This window comes from Phyllostomus hastatus, unplaced genomic scaffold, assembly GCF_019186645.2.
Source record: "Phyllostomus hastatus isolate PE091 unplaced genomic scaffold, TTU_PhHast_1.1 phas_scaffold_46, whole genome shotgun sequence".
NCBI classification, from domain to species: domain Eukaryota; kingdom Metazoa; phylum Chordata; class Mammalia; order Chiroptera; family Phyllostomidae; genus Phyllostomus; species Phyllostomus hastatus.
Window position 1 is genome coordinate 30,552,980 of NW_025334032.1, and position 22,722 is coordinate 30,575,701.

Consider the following 22,722-nt stretch of genomic DNA (forward strand, 5'->3'; position numbering starts at 1 on the left):
TCCTAAAGCCTCTAGGAAAAGAATATTTTCAGGCTTAATCCTCATTTAATTTGTGCTATGTGTTTTCCTGCCACTGTGATTCCATTTAAATAAAAAGTTGGCCTTTATTGTGAAGAGACTGTTTCGGAAACCTGAGACGTGCAGTCCATTGCCTGCTACATACAAAAGCCATGGAATTAATCTACTTTATTACATTAAGAATAAACTATTGATTTTATGATAATGGGCACATGTAGCAATTTGAGTGCTGAGACTGCCATGCTGTGACACGGAAAAGGAGTCCTAATCATTTTTACATTTAAAGATTTTCTTCTGTTAGGATACACTTACAATGACAGAAGTATTTTTAAGAAAAAAAATACATAATTTCAGATCTAAGAGAACTTGAACATTTCTCCCCAGTGGCTATTACAACTGATATTATTATTTTTCTTTAAGTAACTTTGATGTTATTATATAAGAAAGAGAGGTTGGTAGTGACCACATATTAAAATAAAAATAAAATAACACAGAGCTTAGAAAGTGTTTACTGTCATTTCAAATAATATACATCATCAAGAATGCTAAAATTAGTTTCCTAAAAATTACAAAAGTAAGTTTTGCTTAGTAAGTGACAAAGTTTAGTCTGTAAAAAATAATCTGGTATGACTTCCAATACAGATACTGTGATTGGCCTTTCTTTTAAAAAAAAAATGAAAAATAAAAAGAAATATAAACAAAACCAAAAACCATATCGCTTTCTGCTATTTTTATCCATATGTGAATGACTGTAGATGGGAAGTATGTTTTTAAAAAACATATTCGATTTTAGAAAATAATTTTTACTTGAAAAACACTGAATCTATAACCATTGTTTCTATGCCACAAATAAAGGGTTGATAAAATTTTCTTGGCAAACAGAGTTCCATAGGAAAGAAAATCCATCTTCTGCATATAAATAATTCCAAATGGTTGCAGGATCATAGTATCTTCCCAGAGCAAATGTGAGACTCTTGGAAAACTTCAAGGAACATTGTTTCAAACCTTACTTTGCTGAATGCAACTTCTTTGGTAGATAGTAATTCACTGAAGCATGTGAAATTTTTATAGATAGTAAATTATTGTTCCAATCTTTTTGTAATTCACCTGCTACCACTGATGATGTTTCTTGTCAGTCCTTACTTTGCTTCCTACTGCTTGTGATCAAAGAGATCGGAGCTTGTGCTGAAATGGTAACTTTCAAAAGGAAAAGAGGAGACAGAGGAGAAATTGGGAGGGCATCGCTGAAGGAGATGGAAGTAAAGCCAAAAACTATTACATGGTTTTGACCTAGCTTAGAAATTTTCTGAAGGCAGCCAAAAGTAACACTTTAATTAATGATAAGTGAAAATAAAAAAGCTATCACATAACCAGAAGAAAAGTGACTAAAAAGTAGTTGAAGTGAATGGATAATAAGGCACATACTAGGAAATTTTTTGTGGTTAGAGCTCTCTCGTTTACGTGTTCACTTTGCTCAACCCTGTCACTGTTTGGATTTGAGCAGCCTCACTTACAAGTTTAAAATGAACTGGTTAGCAAGGGGTCAGTGGTGCCACTCCAGACATCAAAGGCACTGACTTACCTTCACAGTTTCCAAGTCTCCAGCTTTAGATGCCTCTAGAAGTCGATAGTCAACATCAGAAGTACGTATAGGTGTACTTTCTGCATAAAAGGAAGGAAAGATGATGGCTGGTTTTCATGTATTCAGAGAATAGTAAAGAAGGGAAAATTATTTGCTAAATGAAAAGAGAGAGATCAAGAGGTCAGATTCTAAGACCTAATAATATAGGGTTTCCCCCCTCAATCTTTACTAGGAAAGAAATGTGGTTGCTTACTTCAATCTATATCCATCTCTTCCTAAAGCAAATTTAAATAAATTCTAAGACACAAGTCTTCCTCCATCCCTACTACTCTACCTTTCAAATTTTCTGGTCAAACCTGGCAAAGGGGAATGGAGAAACAGGACAGTGTACTCATGATCCCCTTCATGATACGCTGGTCTTAGAAGTGTTGTATTGAAGCTGTGCTGTCTTTGTTATGCAGACCTGGGGAAGCCACTCAACTGTCATTACTTAACGTTCAGCCTTTCTTATTTTCTTTTTTTTAAAGATTTTATTTATTCACTTTTAGAAAGAGGGGAAGAGAAGGAGAAAGAGAGGGAGAGAAACATCTATGTGTGGTTGCCTCTTGAGTGCCCCCTACTGGGGACTTGGACCGCAACCCAGGCATGTCCCCTGAATGTGAATCGAATTGGCAACCCTTTAGTTTGCAGCCCACACTCAATCCACTGAGCTACACTAGTCAGGGCCCTTTAGTCTTTCTTTTGGGCCTCAGTTTCCTTAAAATGAAACAGAAGTACTACTCCTGAAATCACCGATCCCGGAAAATAAAATCAGTGTACAGAAACGGCCTACTAAATACAGAAATTTAATTCACATTTATCGAATGGCTTCAGGGAATTACAATGTAAACTGCCTGTAAATTGGGAGGTGTGATACCAATGCTAAGTGGAATATAATTAAATCAGGCTGTTCAATCTACAAGTATGAGGTTAACAAATGAAATTTTTTGATTAATCCAATATAAATACACCAAAAATTCATTACAGATTGGCTCAAGTGAAAAGGTTTTTTTGAAAAACCATCTGTACTACATCACTCAAAATATTTCATGAGCATTAAGTGAGGCTTTTATAATGTGAACACACACTCAGCACAAAAAAGGGACAGGGTCCAGGAGACTGGAATTAGACTGGCTCTCCTAACCGTGACAGGGGACAGACCACTCGATAGCTTAGTTATTGCTCAGTGACTTATGGGGTTGTTAGTCTGACTTAAATTCTCTTTCAGATTTCAGATTGTGTTATTTTATGAATGGAGACATCTTTCTTGAACCCACCGTACAAATGGGAAGAGCAACTGTTGCTAAAAAGAGGTTTTAGATTTCAGAAGAAATACTGCACCTCTCTCTAGTCTGAAGTGCTTCATTCAGGAGAAAGGCTTTTACAGAGTAAGTTATGAGAACTCTTCAATGGAAGAAAAACTGTTTCTTTAGTCATAATAATAGCAGATAAAATGTTAAGATTAAAGGGAGGGAAGAAGAGAGTATTTCATACAATAAAGTACGTTTTTGAAATAACAATTACGTTCCTTTAAAAGGGAGTGTCGTGTATTTGTTAGTTTGTGGAAATGTTGAGTTAGACATCTTTACATTCCTTTTCACATGGAGAACACTCAGAAAGCATTTGCTGGGTTCACTTCCATGCTACTCTGTATTGGGGCCGATGTATACGTCAAATCTTAGCTCGCTCTCTGGCTTCCCTCATCCTGTTCTTTCATGTCTCATTTGCCTCCAGTCTAACGCTGCCTGACATTACTGCACTTTAGGTGTGTATGTTATGTCCCTATGACAGCGATCTGACAGTTGGTAAAACTCACTGAAACCGCCTTAGGAAATCTATAAGTAATATTTTTAGTTTATCATTTCAACAGAATAATATGACAACTGTTTGCATACAGAGTCAGAACTTCGGATATTTTTAGATTCTAGCATTTTAAGGACACAATTAATACAGCTGAATTTTTTTTAATTCTTAAAACTATTTGAAATTTGCACACCTGTCTTGATACAGACTAATTTGCAAAGGGTGTAATTTCACAAACAAAAATTGTTATGCAAATATAAGAAAGAGTAGAGTAAATAAGTTATTTAAAGCTATTGATTAATTACCACACAAGTTACAGAGCTTTGCATCCATTATAAATCCTAACAGGGTTGGAACAGATTCATTTTTAGAAACCACAGATACACCACACACACACACACAGCCCAGGAACTTTGTATACAGAGATGCACAGTTTTTAAAAAAGGATATAAAAATAAAGTTAAAAAGGAAATACAGGCAAAAGAAGATTAGCTGATATGCAAAATTCTGTATCAGTATAATCCTTTATCAGCATACTGGCTTTTGCATGGTATGAAAACAAATACTTCACCTAGCGTCAAAGGGTGGGGATGGATTTCTAATTTTTTCTCCAATTCTACTCTGTCTCACCAGAATTAAAAATCAAATAAACAAAAACCCTGAGAGTTTCAAAGTTTAAAAGGCAGTTGGCTATTTTTAAAAATATCTCCTGCAGACCTGTTTAGTTAGTGTTGAGACCACAGGACTGGCAAAAGGTCTCAGTGGCTTACTTGAAGGTGCAAATGTAAACTGGGATTTCGATTTTAACTCAGCTATCCTAAGTCCCCAAATCCTTATCTTCATAAAGGATTAGGCAACAGCAATGCAATAACCATACTGGAATATACAACCAGAATTTGGGTCAAGATCTGCTCAGGAACTGTCTGTGATGCGAGAACTGTTCTTTAGCTGTGCTCATGCAGCAGCCACCTGCCACGTGTGGCTACTGAGTCCCTAAATGGGGCTGATACAACTGATAAACAGAGTTTAACATTTTATGTAATTCGGCCACATGCAGCTAGCTAGTGGCTACCCACTGGACAGAGCAGGTCTAGAGAAAAAAGTCAAATCTTGTAAAACAATTTTAAAATGCTCATTTATTTAAAAAACTGCTTATCTTCGTTCATGCAACATTGATTTTAACATAAATATTGCCTATAGTTTATAATTAAAACTTTATTAATTTTGAAAACTACAGATTGGGAACTGAAAGTGAAGGTTTCTAAAAGTAGATATTACACGTGGTATTACCAGGTGGATTTAAACAAATCTTTAAAATGTCACAACTTACTATGCATTCTATATGACTGATGCTTGGTGCAAACTTTAGGGAGTCATTATAGATATAACCTGAGATTTGATTAGTTAATGTAGGTATACTTGGGAAGTTTACCTAGTTCATGGTCCACAGACTAGACATACATGTTTCTTGTACAATATTAGTCCAAAAATTATATATTGTCTCTTCCAAACAAGAAACAATTCCCACTTTTAAAAACCTTTCTAAGGACAAGACTTCACAACATAATTGTATTATTTTCCAGATCAATAAAGAAAACGAAGAATTAAACTAAATAGTTCCAGCACGTACTAAATTAAGCACTTAATAACCTATCTTGAATAATGATTTATCTCACAAATCAATTTTTAAAAGAAGAATTATCAAACATATTTCACTTGTGATCCAGTATTTAATCTTTTACCCGGAGTCATATATCCTGACAGCATTCACTCAGAAGACACTTTAAAAGCATTTGTACATGGATCTGCCCTGGCTGCTGTGGCTCAGCTGGCTGGAGCGTTGTTCCGTAAACCGAAGGGGTGAGAATTTGATTCCCATTGGGGCACACATCTAGGTTGTGGGTTCAATCCCTGGTTGGGGTGAGTGTGAGAGGCAACCAATCAATATTTCTCTCTCACATGGATGTTTCCCTCTCACAATTTCTCCTTCTCTCTCAAATCAATGAGCGTATCCTTGAGGAAGGATCATAAATAAATAAATGCACTGCTAGATCTAACCTGCTTAATTTATTCAACTCTTTCCTCCTCATTTTGGAAGTTATCTTTAAAAGTTACGTATTGTTAGAAATTTTGATATGATAGTTATATTTGCCTGATTTATGGTTACAACCTAAAGATACTTAAAATCAGTACCACATGGTTCTTAGTAAAAAGTTTAAGAAAAATCTAGAATGTTTTAACAAAAATCACACCTTTTAGAAATCAGAATTTACTGAGAAGGCAGAAATATTTTCTAGTCAAAGAAGGATTAAGTGAATGTTTTAATGCTAAGCAGAAACAAGGTAATTGAAGCTCTCCTTTTCACAGTTCGATCTTGAAATTCTGTAACAGGAAATTTTATTCCTTTAGACAGATCTTGTTTGTCTTGATAGTAACGATGACCTAGACAGGTCTTACATCAGGTGTCTAAAAATCACCGTCAAGACTGAAGGAGAATGCTCACTGTCTAAGAATGAACCGGAATGAGGAAGATAACTCCTTATCGATAGCTTCCCCAACGTGGCCCAGTCACTCTTGTGCACTGGCGAGCCCCCCCTCCGTCCCAGGAACACACAGCCTGGTCTCCGCAAGCCCGGGAAGGGCCCCGTCTCCGCGCACAGCAGCGAGTCTCAACTGGGCTGCACTTTGCAGGGGCCCTTCGCAAGTCTGTGGGGTTACTTTTTGTCTTCTAGTGTAGTCTTGCCTAAGCCATTACTATTATAATATTATAATTATGTTATTTTATTATAGCTTACCATCCCCTTCTCTTTATATTACAGTTATGGCATTTAATACAGCTTTTTGAAAGGTGTCTGTGTACTCAGACCATGACCGTATTATTTATGAATTCACTTCTGGATAGTAAAGGGCACGTTAGAAAATATTCATGATAAAAAGGGGGCCTCGGCCTATAGGGAGGAACAAGAACCAGGACTTCGGATTCCTCGTCTGTTGCTTCCTCATTTTACTCTTCTGGTTGTTACGTCGCCCTGCAGCAGATACACCCCACAGACAAAATTAAAGAAATGAGAAGCCAATTGTATGAAATGTCTTCTGTATCAAGTCCATCATTTTTCAGTAGATAGATTACGTTGTTTTGTCTAATTCTGGTGCTTTGGAAACTGGTATCTATTTTTGTATCAGTTTTATAATCTTCCTCAATAAACTAAGTACTTAAAGTATCAATACTGTACTAGGTAGGCACTGTTCACACTCATCCAGATTTTATAATTATACTTAAACCAGGAAAAGATAATTTCATAAAAGTGCAACAAAGTTAAGAATCACAAAACACAAGGTCAGAATATGACACATGTAAGAACAATTAATTAAAGATCATTACCATATAAACGACCTTTAATTTTCTCTATTGATAGAACTACCACAATTCCACACTGTTTATATGAGCTTTAACTAACTTTTGACCATAACACCCAAGTCAGGTTTTTAAATTAAAACTAAAAAAATTAAAGAGATTAAAGAGTATTTGCTTCCTTCCTCTGATGCCTATCTCACCTCAGCAAAAAAAGGCTGACAGGGCTCCAGGCTAAACTTTACTCAAGGAAAGGCAGGAAAAAATATTTAAACAAACAAACATTCCAAAGAGGCACTGGTAAAACAGGGGGCACACAGTCTGCCCGTGTTTAGCAGCGGACGTGGAAGAGGGAGAGGGAGAGGTGGACGTCCGCTGCTCCGACTCACCACTCAGAATCTGCTGCACCGCTTCATTCCCCATCTGCGCCGCTGTGAAGCCTTGCAGGGAGATGATGGACGGGTCAGAGCCGTAGCTCAGCAGGAGGCGGCAGGTCTGCAGGTGGCCGGCGAGGGCAGCTCTGTGCAAAGCAGTCTGACCGAGAGTGTCCAGTGCGTTCATCTGAAAAATCATGGGGTGGGCACATGAGATTGAGCGTCTGTTTTTGTTTTCTTTTATACTCAAGTAAATAAATTCAAATGAGAAAAAGAAATAATCAAAGCTTTTTGAAAAATGCCAAGGATAATTCATTATTAACTTTAGTCACTGGTTCTCATGACGTATCATCTCCTTATGTTACCCTTCTCTGACCACCTTACTGAAAATTACTACATACCTATCCCTGTCCCTAAATGACCATCTTTCTGTCCATCCTCTACGCCCAGCCATTCCCCTGGACAACCGGAATGAGGGCTGGGACTTTGTCCGACATCCACTGCCTATCACATTAAAAATGTACATTAAATACTTCTGAATGAAAGGGTTTTATCACACCTGTTCTCAGAATATCAAAACAACATAGTATGTTAAAAAACAAAACAAAACAGTCAGAGCAGTACATTTTTTTTATTAAATAAATTATAATAAAATGCCCTAACTGAATCACAAACACATTTAAGCCAGAAATAAAAAAGATTTAAGTATTAAGTGTTCCATTTTTAAGAGTTTGAAGGGTATTAAGAATAGTAATAATCTAGCTAGTTTTAAAACTGAGACGACATGAAACTTCTGGATCACGCTGGTGGACAACCCGTGTCCCAGAGTGTCCCACAAACCCCTCCGCTGCGGCCCAACCCACGTCCAGGGGCACCGTACACGCTGCTGCTTCGGAGAGGCCCTCCTTTCGCCTTCCTGCACCTGAGGTCCAGTCCAAGCTCCCCCTCCTCCTCTACGAAGCCCTTCTTGATTCCCTGAAGCCTTGATAATTACTTCCTTTCTGAGCACCCATGTCAATTCAGTGCTGTTATAAATTATAACACTACAAAAGTTTTTGTCTACCAAGTAAAACTAAGATTATTGACAATATGGACTGCATTATGTTTCCTGGGTCCTCTATGAAGCTCCTCTTAAGGGAGCACAGTAAATTCTCAAGTACACGCTTGTTGGTTACTCAGAGCATTTGTGCACACCCACCAAATGCACAAGAAAGAAAAAAAGGATTTTAAAAAATTGATCTCCCTGTCTCCAGTCTATTATTGATTGATACAAGTGAGGGCTGTCACACTTGTTTAGGCGAGGGGTCATCTAAATTCGTAATGGGGTTTCACAGAATTCGCTTTGGAATGCTGACAGAAAAATGACCGTTTCATACACAGACAGCATCAATGTGCAGCTGTTAGCATGTGCCGATGGAAAACACAAGCTGCCTGAACTGTTCTATGAATATATATTTTTTAAAACCTGTTTTTTTAAAAAAAAAATCCTCGCCAGAGGATATGCTTGCTGATTCTAGAGAGAAAGGAAGGGGGTGGGGGAGATAGAGAGAGAAGGAAGGAGGGAGAGAGAAACCTCAGTGGGTTGCCTCCTGTCCTCACCCTGACCAGGGATCAAACCCGCAACCTTTCTGTACCCAGCCAGGGCTTTCCTTATTATTTCTTCACCTCAAAGGAAAACGTAAATTTGAGAATATTCTAATTATTAACATTTTTCTGGAAATTGGGTAAGAAACCTACTAAATTCTTCAATCATTGTGATGAAAATCCTCAATGCAGCTTGTTAAATCATAGGAACATGGTTTGAGAATTACTTGAGAATTATTACTCTGCAATACAGGACTTACCAAGTTATTCCTCAGCTTAGTGACTATTCAATGCCTTCATTTAAACTTGAATGCATCCCTCCACATGTCATTTAAGACTACTTATAATTTACTTTTACACTACCTTGCTTTCTACTATATATATGCATTTTTTTTATCACAGTCTAATAGGGCTGCCATACCCCAAGCTTTATTAGGTTATACTGAAGCCCCACTCTATGAAGGTTAGTTTCTAAAGTCACTGTAAAAGGTAAAATATGCCTTTGGTCAAAATTATCCTTGAACACACCTTAGCAATGCAATGGGAGAGGCAGACGTACAGTTTCTTGGTAAATCTAACACCAGCCAGTTTTCCCTCCAGTGTCTGAGCAGACCAGCTGAACAGCGAGTCAAGTATAGACAGTGTTTTTAAACATTAAAAACACTATGTGTAAGAAGAGCTTCTCTCTATAAATACGTGTGGTGAACCTGAGGCACAATATAGAAAACAGCGGGTTCACCTTCTTTAATGATTATATTTTAAATGGCTATGTAAGTAAATGTCTACATAAACCTGTCGATTTTGTGTCTTGATACTAGAACTTAGAGAACAGGTGGCAGGCATTTTACAGCCTTTTTAGCTTGAAGGTAAAAAACATGACCTCATCCCTCTTTACCAAAACCTTAAAAAGTGACTTTTATTGACTATTGCCAATGATTATGCCAGCTATTATACACGCACCTTGAGCCTCTATGTCTGCAATGGGTTTTCTATGAGAAAGGAGCCTCATAGGGAGTATCTACCTTCCTGAAGCAGGGTTCTGTTCATGCAGCCTACCCATTCAAACACTTCCACTGGCTCTCCAGGTCTCTGAGGACAAAGTCACAACTCTCCACTGAGACTACCCAGATCTTGCTCTAATGTATCATTTCAGATTTTCATTCTTCTTCTGTACCTAGGAGACTAATCATAACTTCTGACTAACAAATTCTCTTTAGCCGAACCTAAGTGTATTATTTGTGAACCTTCAAAATTCATGTGGAATTTAAAAAAAAACAATCAAGCTCTCCAAAAGGAGGTATATATGAATATTATAGTAATAGGTAATTTCTTCGCTTTAGTAAAGGGGTGCTTCCCCTCTCCCATGCCCTAAGTGCCTGAGAAAGAACTCCCCGAGCGCAGCCGGTCAGACTGGAGGACGCCAACCCAACAGCCGTGCTGAGCACGCTGATGCCTCACTCACGTTCTCCTCTCCTTGTCCCCAAGACTCGGGGGCGGTGGTAGCTGCAGGGGGTATAGTTCTAAGTCAAAGGCATAAGGTAGGGGCTGCAAAGGCCATATTTAGACCGTATGAAAGTAAAACAGGAAAATATAGTCTATTAAAACAAAAGATGAAGCAGATGAACAAAGACTGATAGAAAAGAGAAACTCACGCGACCTCAGAAAGAGACACGAAGGGAGAGAATGGCAGCCAAGGTACCCAAGGGTTCCCAGATTCCCTGTTCTAGTCTTCTGGGACTCTTAGCTACAATTCCTACAGATTATTTCTACGGGATGACCACAGGATTATCTCAAAAAAGGAATAAGCATACATTTACATAAGTACAGAATAGATTTCCATTTGTGCTTAATCTAAATTTACTTGCTCTGTAACTGGTAACTAGTATGTCTCTGAGACACTAGCCTCTTTGGTGTATTTTGATACAATCAAACCTCAGATATTATCTGAACTATAAAAGATACACTGGAACTATAGCTGTAAAAGCACTTTTAACACCTATGGGCTAATGGAATCTGCTTATCAAGCCACTTATAGAATAGAATTAATAAAACCCTTATAATGAGCTAACATGTAAACAAAGACTCTTGATCAATTCTCAGTGGGAAAAATAAGCTCATTTAATGCCAATTACTATTGACACAATTTCTCCTTACATACAATGTAAATGAGTCTGTCAACCTAAGACATGAAAAGTCAAAAGAAATTTTGTTATCTTCTACACATTTAACAGACGCTCACTAATGACAAAATAGTAGTGCTTTTATGTATGGAAAAAAGTACCTCTGAATGAAACCTTTTGTTTTTAGGTATTAATAATACCATTTGCAATTGGGGCTCAAGTTCTACTTAATAATAAGAGCAGACAAACCAGGAGCAATAGAATGCAGAATGCCAGGGTAGACTAGCAATAATAAAGAAAAAACTGATATATAAAAGATAAAATTTCTATCTCACTCCTGTTTAGGCTTAGAGTCATCTTGCAAAGCAGGGCATTTGTAAAGAAAATTATTAATTTTTTTTAACATATAGAAGTTTACTCTGATAAAAGTGGATTTCTCACATAAGTTGGTTAATATCCCCATTTTATTATTTGTTTTCTATCTTTTTGCTAAATATTGCCTGCTTACCCCTCCGAGTCCAAATCCAGTCTCTACCCTGCTCTGTGTCTTAGGAAAATCACTTGCATGGATCACATCAATGGGCTCTTGTGGTCTTGAACTTCTTGTTGTATTTGGCCAACGGGAACAATGGCAGGAGTAGGGTTGAATACCTCTGTCACATACTGCAGGTGCAGTCAGGTGGCCTCTTCCACATGGCTATTCCTCTTTCTGGTCCCAGTGACCTTGTCCTTCCCTTGCCCCTTTAGGCCTAGGGATGACACCATCTCCCCACTTGCTACTAGTACTACCTCATTCCTTCTTGATTTCTTTAAACTTGCCCACACCTTTGTATATAATTTCTTTATTAAACTGTCCTCAAATTACCTGTTTTGAGTGTGCTGTTTATTGCTAAGACCTTAATTCAATTGTGTACTTCTACTTTGGAATGCCACCTTCCAAAGCTACCAAAGCCCTCACGTGAGAATTGCCAAATTCAATGCCATTGTCTACCCCGATTCCTCTCTGTAGCACTGAGTGATCACCTGTTCTTCCTTCTTCCTCACATTACACTCAGTCAACACTGCGACGGGCCCTTCTGTCCCCTCTTCTGCTGCTCTACAACATGGGCCACCCTCAAAGCTTCCACCTGCCTCCCATGTCGCCTCTCCATCGTCCTTCCACAGGAGCCCTGCTCATTCCCACACTGGATGGGAATGATGGTCACTCTGTTGCTGGCTGCCCAACAGATATTTCTGATCCTAAACTCTCTTTTATTTACATGACAGTGATTTATTTCCAACTGTTAGGTTTATCTAAATGTTCTTCTATCACAGCAATTTTCAATTGATGTGCCATAGCACCCTGGTGTGCCACAAGAATTTTTAAAACATGCCATACCAGACCTTGGGGCACCAACCTCTTTTCCCTTAGACCGTCAAATAAAAGAATGACAAGAGCCAACACAACTTCCAGTGTGAAGGAATCAAAATTATACCTAGTTTTATTGTCAGATCGGCAAAGACTACATTTTTTGGTGGGTCCCAGAATTTTAGTCATTAGTTTGTGTATGCCATGAGATGGAAAAGGTTGAAAATCACTGCTCTAGTGTATTAATTTCAAGTACAAAATCACCGCTGTGGCACAGGAAACCAGTACTTCTCTCTAGCAGTTTTACTTCATTTTCTAAGACCATTCAAATGCCAATTCATTTCCAAGTAATGTAATTAGTCCTTCATAAGTGGCTTTCATCTTTTCCTTCCTTCTTCGTTACTAATGCCATTGAACTGGTTTAGGGTTGGCTTCAAGTTTGGTAACTGCATTAACTCCAAACTGTCATCTCCCTCAGTAACCAGCACATAGTCTTGATCATTTTGCATCTCAGTATTTGTTGAGTCAGTGAATTAAGAAATTATAAAGGGATTATATATATACACACATATATGTTTTATATAAAAAGTCCGATAATTAAGGGAAATACATAGTATATAAGTTTGAAAAAATAACTAGGGAAAAAATATAATGCTCATACTAGTAATGAGAGTATTACCTGTGAGCTCAAACAAGGTTCAGGGAATTAGGTCCAAAGTCATAAAACTAGAAAGTGGAGGATTCTAAGCTGAGAAGTGTGCCTGTCTAATATTAATACATAAAATATGTTTAGTCTAACATGCAAAAGAATGCTTTGGCTTATATCATTGTCACTGAGTTCTTTCTAAGACAGACATTAATTACTGGTAGTAACTCTCCCTGCCAGATTCCCTGCCCTTCCTGATTCAAGGGCCTTGGCTGGAGGACTTGTCCTGTAGAGAGGGCGGCACGACGGTGGACGTACTGCAAGACGGGGGGAATCTTCACTCAAGGCTGGTGCTGCTTGTTTTGGAGGTGTTTTTAGAATCAGATGGGAAACCACAAGGTGCCTGAAAATCAAACTGAAACCATAAGTTCCCCAGAAAGAACACTAAGCAAGCACACGTCAGGGCCCACAGTAGCTAAGTTGGGTTTTTACTAATGCATTAGTCACCACGTAAACCAACCCCAAGGGACAGCAGCCTGTTTTGGAACCAGGGAAGGAGTCACTGGACGATGGCAACTGGTATCCATTGGTTCACAGCCCCAGTAAATAGGACTCCCCCCTCCCATTTTAATGTACCTAATAACAGGTATTCTGAATTACCTAATAACAGGTATTGGGGATTGAGTTTAACTGTAGTGGAAAACTAGGGAGAATATGCTAGTGCAAAAGTCATTCTGTATCACTGGCAAGGTGTTTCAAAGTACACATGCCCCACTGATGGATTCTGACGTTATTGATGAGAAGGCACTGTGAACATGAAGGGCGGCCAAAGACTGAGAACCACAGCGCTCGAGTAACGCTGACTAGGACAGGTTATAAAATGATGCTATTTTTCACTGAACCTTCATGACATAAAATGACTCATGGGAGACAGCAAATATTTTCCCAAAATGAAGAGCCTTATTCATGGGTTTTTAAGAACATTATAAATACCATAAGGTTTTACATTTTTAAAATATTACTTTTAAAGATTTTATTTTTAGAAAGGGGAGAGAACATCGATGTGGGAAAGAAACATCGACCAGCTGCCTCTTGCCTGCCACCAACTGGGGACCTGGCCTGCAACCCAGGCATGGGCCTGGCCAGGAACTGAACCAGCGACCTTTTGGTTTGTAGGCTTACGCTCAATCTACTGAGCCACACCAGCCAAGGTGCTATAATGTATTTTGAAAAATAGGTCAATGGTAAATGTGATGCTCTGAAGTGTAGCAGAAAGCCCACTTAGCTTAATATTGTCTGCTTAAAAGCAACAAGACCTTATTTATGTAACAATGCAGTATGGTACCCTCAAAACAGGTAATAAATCTGTAAATCTCTGTTCCCTTTCATTTCAGATGATCTTGATTTTTTAATTAAAAACTGTCCTTTTAAAGCAAGGATTGCCACATGTTTGGATCGATCATGTACTTCATGAATAAAAAATGTTTTAAGAACACACAACATACATGCGCTCATTTGTAAATTACAACAAAGCAGTGTTCTACTAATACATAATAAATATGTATAATACTTGTACAAAAGAGTAACTACCAAGGGCAGGAAAGAGATGAAACAATTCAAATTTTAAAAATATTTCAATTACCGGACTTCCGGCCAAGATGGAGGCATAGGTAGTCTCACTGTGCCTCCTCGAGCAACCAAAACTAAGGACAACAAAAATTTACAAACAAAAAACAACCACAAAAGAGAGAAATGAACCCAATGGAAGTATGACTACCATACATCCAGACTGGTAAGGAGGGGCGGAGTTGGAGGCCTACGGAGAGGGGTGGAGGGATACCGGCAGGAAAAAGCGGTGGCTGGCAGACGCGGGCATGCAGGGTGCAGACGGCAGCTGGCGGACCGGTGGCAGACCCTGGGCGTGGGAGGCAACTAGTAGACCCAGTGAGGGGCGCAGTGTGGCTGTCTGCAGCCACACGTTCGCGCGCAGACAAACTAAGCGAAAACGGGCAGCAACACAGACCTCGCAACCCAGGGACCCAGTGCCAGGAAACAAAGCCTAAAGGCACCGACTGAAAACACCTGTGGGGGCTGAGGCCGGGAGATTCTCTCAGCCTCACAGGAGGCTCCTTGGAGAGACCCACAGAGTCCGAGAGAGTGCACAAGCCCACCCGCCCGGGAGCCAGCACCAGAGGGGCCCAATTTGCTTGTGGGAAGCAGCAAAGGGGACTGAAGTCCTGATGAGAGTGGAGCGGGCGCCACAGTTCCCTCTCAGACTCTGCCCCCATATACAACGTCACAACCCAGCGACTGAGGTGCCCCGCCCTGGTGAACACCTAAGGCTCCGCCCCTCATACATAACAGGCACGACCAGACCAAAGGAAAAAAATAAAATAAAATAAAAAAGATGGCTCAAACAGAGTTAAAAGCCCCAGAGCCAGTTTTTTTGAGTGACCAAAAGATAGCCAACCTATCAGATGCACAGTTTAAAGCACTGGTGATCAGGATGCTCACAGAATTGGTTGACTTTGGTCATAAATTAGATGAACAAATGCAGGCTACGATAAGAGAAATGAAGGAAAATGCACAGGGAACCAATAGTGATGGGAAGGAAACTGGGTTTCAAATCAATGGAAGGGACCAGAAGGAAGAAAGGAACAACCAAACAGAAAAGAATGAAGAAACAAGAATTCAAAAAAATGAGGGGAGGCTTAGGGACTTCCAGGACATCTTTAAATGTTCCAACATCCGAATTATAGGGGTACCAGAAGGGGAAGAGGAAAAGCAAGTGGAAAAGTTATTTGAACAAATAATAAAGGAGAACTTCCCCAATCTGGCAAGGGAAATAGACTTCCAGGAAGTCTAGGAAGCTCAGAGTCCCAAAGAGGTTGGACCCAAGGAGGAACACGCCAAGGCATGTCATAATTATATTACCCAAGGTAAAAATGAAGGAGAGAATTCTAGAAGCAGCAGTTACCTACAAAGGAGTTCCCATCAGACTGTCAGCTGATTTCTCAAAAGAGACCTTACAGGCAAGAAGAGGCTGGAAAGAAGTATTCCAAGTCATGAAAGGCAAGGACCTACATCCAAGATTGCTCTATCCAGCAAAGCTTTAATTTAGAACGGAAGGGGAGATAAAGTGCTTCTCAGATAAGGCCAAGTTAAAGGAGTTCATCAACACCAAACCCTTATTATATGAAATGTTAAAGGGACTTATCTAAGAAAAAGAAGATAAAAACTATGAACAGTAAAAAAAGACATCAAACAAAAGCAAACTAAGCAAAAAAATAGAACAGGAACAGAACCACAGAAATGGAGATCACATGGAGGGTTAGCAACAGGGCAATGGGAGGAGGAGAGAGGGGGAAAAGGTACAGAGAATAAGTAGCATAGATGGTAGGTAGAAAATAGACAGGAGGAGGGCAAGAATAGTATGGGAAATGTAGAAGCTAAAGAGCTTATGACACATGGACATGAACTAAAGGGGGGGAATGTGGGTGGGAGGGGATGGGCAGGGTGGAGGGGAGTGAAGGGGGAAAATGGGACAACTATAATAGCATAATCAATAAAATATATTTTAAAAATATTTCAATTACCAATGGTACAAAATACCTTTTGGCTCAATGAAAAGAAAAATCCTTTAAAAGTTGTGACAGAGATGCGCGGGCCTGACTCAGCGCTCCTCCAAGGGCTGGTCCCAAAGGCTGACGGGGCTCCCCACAGACATGCAGAGCCGCTGGAGAAAGTGCCTTGGAGGCAATGCCTTCTAAATTGCACAGCTCGTTTTTCATGTAATTTAACTAACTACACTAAAGCTTGAACTGACATTTTGCTACTAAGATTGCATCTTTCTTGATGTTCTTATGAACTTATAAGGAGATGCTGCATTAAAGCGTCTTTAATAGATTCAAAAACCATCTAAACACAAATTAAGAAAGTCTTTTAAAACAGTTTAGAAATTGGATTTCAAGGTTTTTAATTATATAGATAAGAGAACTGGGTGACACATTCATACCATTTTGGGGGCAAAACAAATTTAAAAAGATAATGGACATTTTCTAAAAATCTATTTTCAAAATATCCTCTTCATTTTTAAAAGTTCCTTTTAAAACTCAGTTACTTTCTTATTCATTCTAAAATATGTAACTTTTACCTTTAAGGGTCTGATTATGTTTTGCTTTTTAAAAAAGTACGTATATACAAGTAATAGTCATTTGTTGTCAAAGAACTATCAGCAAATTTTGAACTCTCTTATTTTTATTAAAAAAGCACAACACTAAGTATGACAATTCGTGAAAATTTAATTTATGAACTAGCCAGACAACCTCTGTGTGCTGTCACACTGCCACGGTCATTCCCTCTTATCATCAACAATGGTGTTGATAAGGGTTCTATCCCACTGGCTGGGGTAACATCCATCCATCTCCTGAGTGGGGCACATGTAAAGTGCAATACGCCACAAGGTGCTGAAAGTGAACAGGTGAGGGAGTCTTTCACCGCCAACCCCTCCCTAGTCAGACTCCCACACTTCCTCAGGAAACGCCTGGGCCTGGGACGTGGCCCAGACAGGCTGACACGTGGACCTAAGGAGGCTGCCAGCATAAATCTGCACAGCAACCATTAACAGATCTTAATTCTTTTATCCTTAAATAAAGATTACTATTTTAACAAATTAAAACTCTTAAATACTCTCTAGTATTGAGGTTATTGGAAAAAATTATCATTATCAGTTTGAAGAAATAAAGATGTTCATTAAAATAAATAGTGATATTTTGACTACTATTTACCTAAATTATTTTCTGATAAACCATCACTGGTGTTGACTATAAAAAATATCAATTCCAGTATTAAAATAAAATAATGCAAAGTTGAAATGTATTTCAAATGCTAAGACTGTAGTTACATTTTATTGCCTTGTAGAAGAGCGATAGTAAATTACAATGAAACACAGGTAAATCTTTTTACTAGATATAAGATTTATATCAGCTTTAAAGGAGAATCAATGAATTCAAATACGCACAAACAGTCCTTTATAAAATTGTTTTCTCTCTGATTTTCTGGAAGAAATTAACAGCCGTAAGAGCAGCTGGCCACGCAATGCCAAGGGTGGCACTCTGTGTGCAGGGTACGCCTCACCTTTGCTCCGTGCTTGTGCAGAACCTCCATGACGTCGTTGTGGGCTCTCTCGGCGGCAACGTGCAGCGGGGTCATGAAGCTGTGGAGAGCAGAGGAGGCAGTTTACTAACGCCCAGTGCACTTCCCCTTTAAGAACCGGACAACTGCAACGGCACTTACTCTTTATTTTTCTCGTTAACATTTGCTCCTTTTCTAAGCAACAATTCTGTCACTTGTTTTCGCTTGGGATGCAAGGAGGCCACAGCACAGTGCTGTAAAGTAAATAAAAGTAAGTTAGTAAAATAAGCTTCTATTTAAAAGTAGATTTCTGAATTAAGGAGCACACGCTGACTATTCAAAATATATATTTTACATTATCAAGATGATCAAAATTCCTCCTAAGTACCCTGGAATTATAAAACATAAGTTTTGAAAGAAAGGTGAAATTATGCTCTTAGTTAAGTACTAAGAAAGACTTTTTCCTTTTCCTTTAGCCAATACATAGTTATCCAGTCTATGTTTACTTGCGGGCATCGGAATACTGTCTCCGAAGCCACGGGACCGCTAACTGAATGTGCCAGTCCTGCAGGAGGCTGCCAGCCCCACAGGCACCACTTCTCCAGGCTCCTCCGCAGAGGCTCTGCCCGCACTGCCGGGAATGAGCCCTTGTGCCCAGGGACAGGCGAGGAGGTAAGAGACCCCCAAGAGTTTAGAGGGAGAAGCACTCTCAGAAAGTTTGCTTTATCCTAGATTTATACAACGTTTATATTCAAATCCATTTTATATTAATGTTCATGTGAAAACTTAAAAAATAAAAAACTATTCACAATAAATAAAGTGAACCATGTGTACTGATGGCAGCTGGACTAGTTCTGGGCCAGGCCCGAGAGAACGTTAACTGAAGAATGTCTGGAGGTCTACGACAGAGGTGTCACCGGGGTTTGGATTCTGAATGCGGGAGCACTCTAACCAGCCCTGCACCTGAATGTTAACCTGGCCAGTCCCAAGGAACATAAACCAATTTTTCGAGAAGTACCTTAGAAGGGAAAACATGAATAACTTTAAAGACAACTGGTATGGTCTGGAAAAAAACTGTCACAATCTTACCATTTTTTATGATGTATGTACTAATTCTTAGAATGTGGTTACTCAAAAGGATAATGCAAGTATCTCTGAAAACACCATAATCTTCTGTAGAAAACAAATATGTATTTGTCTAGCAACCACAAGAAAAAGAAGATTCCATAGAGAAAAATCACATCTTGTATCTATGAAAGCACTGGCCACAAGGGTGGATTTGCTGTGATATGGTTGGGTAAAAACAAATGTAAAAATAATTCCCAAATCAAGGTTGAGCAAGTCTGTTCTCACCCTGAAAACCATTGCCTCTTGAACCAAATTTAAAAATTAATCCAACCAACATTAAAATGGAAACCCCTGTCACTTCAGATACCACAGTTATTTTAAGGTTCTGAAATAAAACCATATTTTGTGCTCATATCACTATTAAAAACCCACAGAAGCAGTAAACAATAAAATCTTACCAATGCAGTTTCATGAGACTGTGGTTGTTTGAAATTAATGATTTCCAAGGCAAGTGTTTTTTTAACTTTGGCTAGGTCTGCTTCTCTGGCTGCTTGTAGTAAAGAATGACCTTTAAATTCATCTGTTAATACAATAATGGTTGACATTAACAAAAATGTAAAACCTATAAAATCATTAGCATAATTATAAATTATGAAAATTATTAACTTTACACATTCTCTACTTTAGCAAGAGCAGCAGCTGCTCTTGATGATGATACAGTGATAAAGGTGCAAAGATTGAGGATGTAGGTTAATGGAAAAATTATGAATTATGTATGTTCTGAAATAAGACTGATTGGTACTGTTAAGAGTTCACAGACATACACATACAAATATACTCACTCCAGAAAAGTTTTAAAACAAGCACCCTAACTGTCCACCAAATAGATTTTTAAAACAAGCACCCTAACTGTCCACCAAATAGAAACTAGTTAAATAACTTGTAAACACTTATCTACCAAAATACTTTGTGTCTCTTACAGAGAAAAGGTAGACCTATATTTACTGACATAGAAGTATGTACTATTAAATGAAAATTCAAGTAGCATAAGAGGAAGGATAAATTAACCCAATTTTTTTGTACTATTACTACTACTATTGCCACCACAACTAAACGTAAGTAATAATATAAAAAAAGACAGTTAGAAAAATATTCACCAAAATATTATGCAATGATTATGTCTTCACAGAGAAGGAACTGAATTATGGAGGAAGTGCCAGAATTTAAAAATTTTCAAAGAACAATTAATATTTTATTTATTTTTATATAAAAGCAAGAAAGACTGTTAAAAAGGGATTTCTAAATTGCATAAATAAGAATCCAATACTTTAAAAAATTTTTAATCATTTTTAAAAAAAGATTTTATTTTTAGAGACAGGAAAAGGGAGGGTGAAAGAGAGGGAGAGAAGCATCAATAAGTTGCTTCTCGCACACTCCCAACTGGGGACCTGGCCCGCAACCCAGGCATTCGCCCTGGCTGAGAGTGGAGTCAGCAACCTTTCAGTTTGCAGGCTGGCTCTCAATCCTCTGAGCCACACCAGCCAGGGCAGAATCTAATACTTTTATTTATTCAAAACATGTAGTCTTATTTTCTATTTTACAAATTTGGTTTTTATTTTGAAATGTCAATTTATTAATAAAAAGCTAAAAACTGTTCTCTAAAGACACACAGATGGCCAACAGACATAAAAGGATGCTGAACACCATTAATCATCTGGGAAATGCAAATAAAAACCTCTCACCTGTTGGAATAGCTATTGTCAAAAAGCTAACAAACAACAAGTGATGGCAAGGATGTGGAGAAAAAGGAAACTTGCGTAGTATTGGTGGGATTGTTGAGTGATGCAGCCACTATTGGAAAAGCATGAAGGCTCCTCAAAAAAGCTAAAAAGAACTACCATACAACCCAGCAATTCCTCTTCTGTGTATTTATCCAAAGAAAACACAAACACTAATTTGAAAAAACATATGCACCCCATGTTCACTGTAGCATTACTTATAATAGCCAAAGTATAAAAGCCACCTGTCAGTCCAACAACAGACCAATGGATAAAGATGTGGTCAAAACAAAACAGAAACACACTCACAAACACAGAGAAAAACCGATGTTTGCCAGAGGGGAAGTAAGTGGGTGGGAAGACGGATGAAAACGGTAAAGGAAATACAGAGGTACAAACTTCCAGTTATAAAATAAATAAGTCATAGGATGGAAGGTACAGCACAGGGAAAATATTAACAATATTATAATAACTTTGTATGATGATAGATGATTACTAGACTTACTCTGGTGATCACATCATAAGGTATGTATGTGAGTGTTATTCGCCTGAAACTAATATATTACTGCATGCCAACTATACTTCAATTTAAAAAAAGACACAGACACACTGGCACATGTGTCTTATTAACTACTGCTCATCATTCAAGGTCTCAGTTCAGATTCTCTGATAAACCTTCCTATGAAGTCCACCACACTTACATTCAGCCTGTGTCACGGGGCATATCACATGTCTTATCTGCTACGGCAGTCCTATTGCCCACACAGTGCATTAGCTACTCGGTAAGCATTTGTTGCATGAATGATGAATATTTATAAAATAGTAGTCATGGTAGGTTCATGCAAAGAATTTTTTTCTTATAATCTCTTGTTTAGTGGTACATTAGCACTGCTAAATTCCTCAAAATACAGGACTTTGAAACTTCAGAAACCCCAAATCCAGGTCAAATGAAAGCAAACCAGTATTTTCAAGCAAGAAAATTGTGTATCAAGACAAAATTAGGGATAAAGTGAGAGAATTATAAACCGTCACACGTAAGGAGCAGGATCCTGACAACTGCGAAGCTGATTTCAAGTAAAAAGTACGGTTTTGCTTTGTTCATCCATTTGTCTAGAGAAGTTACTCCTTTAAGTTCAGGAAAGGTGGCTCAGAAGGAAACTAAATGGGCAAACTTATGAAAAGCATAAACAGTAAGACTGCAGTATTAAGGAATTATGAAGCAATAATAGAATTAAATAGCATTAATATTTTCTCAAATAACAAGAAATATTCTGTTATCTTAGCTCTTTAAAAAAATGTTAAAGTAAAGATTTCTGCTCAAATTGACTTCCAAATTTAAAATATTTCATTGACAAATACTCAAGATTAAAAAAATAACCCAGAAAATGAAAAAAAAAAATCTATCAATTATGCAACTGTCCTTGTAAATGCAAGGGTTACATAAAGGTTTGTTTTTAAAACCTCAGGTAAGTAAAGTAGTTAAAAAAAAGTGGCAAAACTGCTAATTACTGAAACTTACCCTGGAAACTTAATATTTATAAAATGCCTTAAAAGTTTCTCTTTCTAAATGCAGTTTGTAACAAGACTGAAAGCTACAGTGTTTTTAGCTCCAATTATGTGCAGAACCCAAACTACCTTGTTCATTTGGCTTCATAAAAACAGCAAATTAAAAAAATAGACAAGAGCAGAAACAAAATGTGTGTGATGAAAATACTGTAGGCATAGGTCTGATGAAAATACCGTTTTTGAGATCTATATAATGTTCTTAAAAAGCATTCTGCAATTATGGACACCTGGGTAAAGCAGGGGGCATGAAGATACAAAGTGGGTTGAGAAGTTCTAACTTCATTAAGCCCTTTTCTTCAGATAATTCCTCG

General features: G+C 38.2%; 1 protein-coding gene across 1 annotated transcript in view; it reads right to left on the minus strand.

Moving 5' to 3' along the window:
• The window catches only part of TNKS (tankyrase), a 168,463-nt gene that overhangs the window by 31,785 nt on the left and 113,956 nt on the right, over window positions 1–22,722 (minus strand). Inside the window, exons 9-13 of the mRNA XM_045821219.1 lie at window positions 19,526–19,647; window positions 18,162–18,253; window positions 18,003–18,081; window positions 7,184–7,355; window positions 1,601–1,680 (exon numbers count right to left, since the gene is read on the minus strand). Coding sequence (XP_045677175.1) covers window positions 1,601–1,680; window positions 7,184–7,355; window positions 18,003–18,081; window positions 18,162–18,253; window positions 19,526–19,647 — 545 coding nt within the window. The remainder of the gene's footprint in view (window positions 1–1,600; window positions 1,681–7,183; window positions 7,356–18,002; window positions 18,082–18,161; window positions 18,254–19,525; window positions 19,648–22,722) is intronic.